The following is a 4,638-nucleotide window of genomic DNA, read 5'->3' as shown; positions in this document are numbered from 1 at the left end:
AGCGGCAAAAGCCCTTACCATTGAAACTTCAAATACAGAGCCTTCTATCTGAATCATGTCATTTCCCTTTAGCGGTTTGCCTCCGCTGCAGATGAGATGAAAACGGCGTCGTTTGGGGCGGTTAACAGAGCCGCGGCTGGAGCTGCAGGTGCGAGCTCTGGCGGTAAGACGGTAATGATTACCGGAGTGAGCAAAGGACTAGGCAGAGCCTTAGCTCTAGAACTAGCCAAGAGAGGTCACACCATCATCGGTTGCTCTCGTGCTCAGGATAAGCTCAATTCCCTCCAATCTGAACTCTCCTCCGACCATAACAACCACCACCTGCTCCTCATCGCCGACGTGGTATTTCCCCCCATTCTACATTTTCTTGATCAATTTTTAATCTTTCTTTCATTATTTTGGTTTTTAATTGTTTAATTTCAATGGCGGGCGATTGTTAGAGGTCTAATAGTAGCGTCGAAGAGCTGGCAAGAGCTGTAATAGAAAAGAAGGGTGTTCCAGATATCATAGGTGAATTTTCATATACAAAAATTTCCCTTTTCTTTTTAAATTTTAATATTTTCTTAAAAAAAAAAAAAAGAAAATTCCTTTACTTGTTAATTTTGTTAAACAGTGAACAATGCGGGTACCATTAACAGAAACAACAAGATATGGGAAGTTCCAGAGGAAGAGTTTGACGCTGTAATTGATACGAATGTGAAAGGAATAGCTAATGTTTTGCGTCACTTCATCCCTCTAATGTTACCCAACAAGCAAGGAATTATTGTTAACTTCTCTTCTGGATGGGGAAGATCCGGTGCTGCCCTGGTAAGATGAATTTCCTCAAAATTGATTTTCTGTAGCCATGCTCTAATGTTTCCTTTTAATTGATTGTAAAATCAGTATAAAAATGTGGGATTTAGCTCATTCAACAAATGCTAGTTTTTATTTGTGATGTCTGCTGGTGGAGTGTCAACGCTTATGGTAGTAGGATTTTGTGCTAAATGTTTATCCTCTGCTTTATGTTGGTTCTTCCTTTCAAGTTCACTTTCCAGATTTTCATCTGATTATATTTTAACAGGTTGCGCCTTATTGTGCATCTAAATGGGCTGTTGAGGGTTTGACCAGATCAGTTGCAAAAGAGTTGCCTGATGGGATGGCAGTTATTGCACTTAATCCGGGAGTGATACACACTGAAATGCTCCAGTCATGCTTTGGCACTTCAGCTTCAATTTACCAGGAACCCGATGCATGGTAATTAGTTTTCCTTCAATTAAATTATCTATATGCTTACTTATATATATTTTTAAAAAATTGTCTGCACATTGTTCCCATTTTAACAGTCTGTGCATGTAATTATGTTACTTCCATTGAAGAAAAACTTGCAAATGATCATTGAATTGAGCTGTTGCTCCTGTAAAAACACGAGTATAAATCTTATCCTGTGTATAAACTTTTACTGAAAATTACAGTTTGCAGAACTTATTTGTTACATGTCCTTTATTAGTGTCTACTTTGTTTCTCAAAATCTTCTTGAACCAGAAACTCCCAGAGATAGAGCAATTATATCACCATAGGAAATGGAGCTAAGTTGCAATGTTAACATGTGAAGTCAGAGACATGATGAAATTGTTTATGGATCTGCTCATTGTGTGTTAAATGCCAAGAAGCTTGTCTTAGTTATGAAGTAATGTAACCCTCCAAACTTGAGGCAAAGCCTTGATGCCTCACTCTCAATTTATTTTTGTTTCTTTATAAATATGATAGGCAATGAACTTCATTGACATGGGGAAAAAAAAATGAAATGGACGTAATAATTTGTAGATTTAATTTATATAATTTCTCTCTCATTCATATTCTACACAGAAGAACCTTCTTATCCTCTTACCACTATTTTATACCAATAAGTTACCACTATTTTATACCAATAAGTCTCATGCTGCTGTTGGCCAATTTATACGACATGGCTTCCATGTGCAGACAGGTCTCTTTGTGAGTTGTGACGCATGTATATCAGGTCTAGTAACCAACTTGTGCAGTTGTGCCACCAACTTAGGTTTATACTATATGTATATTTCACTGACTTTGTGTTGATATTGCTTGTTAATATATATTAAATAAATTCTACTCCATTTCTAATTGTGAAAATCCTGGAGGCTTTTCTAATTTTCACTTAACCTGTTGCTCATGAATCATCAGGGCCTCAAAGGCAGCTACAATGATACTCAATCTAACAGGAGCTGATAATGGTGCATCTCTTACAGTGTGATGAAATTTTCTGAGGCTGTAATGATGCTCAAAGAGAAGCATATGGTAGCACGTCTCTCACTGTGACGAGAGTTCATCATCACCATTTGGGCATTTATTCATTATGAACAGTATCACGCCTTTCAAACAAAAAATTCTTCACCAGTCAATACTAAAATTGAATTACCACGAATTCCATATTTTTTACTGAAAATAGTCTTTAGGTAGAGGAGGAACTTACTATGTTCATTGTTTATATGCACTGGTTGGCTGAGGCAAAGGAATGTGGCGTCTAACCTTTAAGGTCTGATGGTTGTGATATATGGATTGAGCTTTTGATCATGAAATTACCTATAATCAATGAGCTGTTGGGGGTATGTCATTAATCTTTTTATCATGAAATTAACTATAATTGTTCATGCAGTGAAAATGTATTGCTATCCAACCATTTTACTTGTCATGAGCATGCTACAAATTGGATTTCTCTTTCTTGTTAAATTTGTATGTTAATTTCTTCTCAGTTTTAGTATTTGTCAATGTATATTGAAGATAATAAATATCTGGCATTATTCGGCTGCAGTAATGGTGCACTCTTATGATAAATTATAATACGGCAAACGGTTTCCAAGCTTTCTTGCCACCATTATATTTGCACAAAACCATGGATGGCCTGGAAAAGTAAGATGCTGGGGAGATGAATATACTTCTAGGAAGCTTGTATAAAAGCAAAACTGCCTGATAAATATCTCCTGTATTAGCAAAAATTCTATTTATTTAAAATATTATATATAAACATTTATAAATATTACTATAACAAATATATATTTTATATTTAATTAATTAATTATATAAATAGATTTGAATAATCAGTAGTTAATATATAAACAGATTTGAATAATCAGAAGTTTCAATTTGATTTTTTTATTTTTTGTGAGAGACTCAAGTATGGATAATAATCTTTTATTAATGGAGCTTGATAGTTAGGGATGACAACGGGTCGGGTTTTTGTGGGTACTCGATCCAACCGAATCCTAATAGAACAGGTTTGGATAGTATATAATCGAGTTTGGAATGGGTTCGAGTTTTATATGTTGGATATCCGTTATCCGAATCCGTTTATATAAATATTTAATTAAATGTAAAATATATATTTTTTTAGTAGTATTTATAAATTTTTATATATTTTATTTTATATAAAATAAATTTGAAAATTTTATGAAATTATTAAAATTTTAAAATATAAATTATTAATACAAATAATATTTTATAAAGATTATTACTTAAATATATAAAATTAAACGAGTTCAGGTATTTTTCGAATAACAACAATTGAGTCGGGAACGGGTTCGGATTTTGAGAATATTAATCGAATTCGGATTCGGGTAGGATGATTTTCGTAGGTACCCTGTCCGTTGCCATCCCAATTGATAGTGAAGCATATTATTCTGTTGACGTTTATAGTTTAATGTCTTCTGTAGGGTTACAGAGATAACAAGTTCCCAAAATGGGCAATATAAAAGATTTTTCTGATAATTCAAAATCAAAAAAGATATTTCCTATTCAGAAGTATTATATTCTATCTAAATATAATATTTTAATTATTTATGTTTATATTTTTTTTCTCTTGTAAGAGTATTATATTGTCAAATTTTATTTAAAAAAACAAAGATTTTACTTTAATAATTATTAATTATTTTAGTTTAAAATAATTAATAATTAAATATCTTATATTTAAAATTGTCAAATTTTATTTAAAAAAAAAAGATTTTACTTTAATAATTATTAATTATTTTAGTTTAAAATAATTTTATAATTAAATATCTTATATTTAACCACATAACTTTAAGCAATTTCTTCTACTTATCCCATCGTCGATTCAAACCACAGCGTAGAAGACGACCACATTTGAAACTAATGAATTTTATTTAATAAATAAGAAATAGATGATTGACACGGTTTATCTATTTCTTATTTATTAAATAATATTCTTGGCATCAACGTACATGACACATTTGAAACTAATGAATATGGCTTTATATTTTTATAGAGATAAATTTTTATTTTTTCATGTTTATAAAGAATTGAACTGATGATTTTATATAAAAAAAAAAAAATATTTTAAGAATGCATAATAATTCTTCGATCAATTTTTTTTTACATTTACTTTAAAAAAAAAAAAAAAGAATTGTAAATTTTCAAATATAGAAGATCTAAAGGGAAAAAAATGAATTATGCATTTCTTTTTAATTTATCAATTTTAAACTTACATATTAACGTTAATATTGATAATTCTGTCAAATTTAATATATATTTTCAAAAGAAAATTAATAAAAATATATTAATTATGTTTATCAAAATTTAATTAAAGTTGCTTGTAGACTTGCTTTTTATTATTTAAAAAAAAAAAAAAAC

General features: G+C 30.6%; 1 protein-coding gene across 1 annotated transcript; it reads left to right on the top strand.

Annotated features, from left to right (window-relative positions):
• On the top strand, positions 1 to 2,431 carry LOC131182250 (NADPH-dependent pterin aldehyde reductase-like). The gene is made up of 5 exons (XM_058151185.1): positions 1 to 342; positions 441 to 510; positions 614 to 807; positions 1,061 to 1,233; positions 2,179 to 2,431. Exons 1-5 carry the CDS (start codon positions 97 to 99, stop codon positions 2,246 to 2,248), a joined length of 753 nt encoding a protein of 250 aa, XP_058007168.1. The 5' UTR covers positions 1 to 96; the 3' UTR covers positions 2,249 to 2,431.
• Positions 2,432 to 4,638: the final 2,207 nt, after the last annotated feature.

The sequence above is a fragment of the Hevea brasiliensis genome, chromosome 8, assembly GCF_030052815.1.
Source record: "Hevea brasiliensis isolate MT/VB/25A 57/8 chromosome 8, ASM3005281v1, whole genome shotgun sequence".
Classification (NCBI taxonomy): domain Eukaryota; kingdom Viridiplantae; phylum Streptophyta; class Magnoliopsida; order Malpighiales; family Euphorbiaceae; genus Hevea; species Hevea brasiliensis.
Note: the sequence above shows the minus strand (reverse complement) of the source record. Positions and strands in the feature narration are given on the sequence as shown.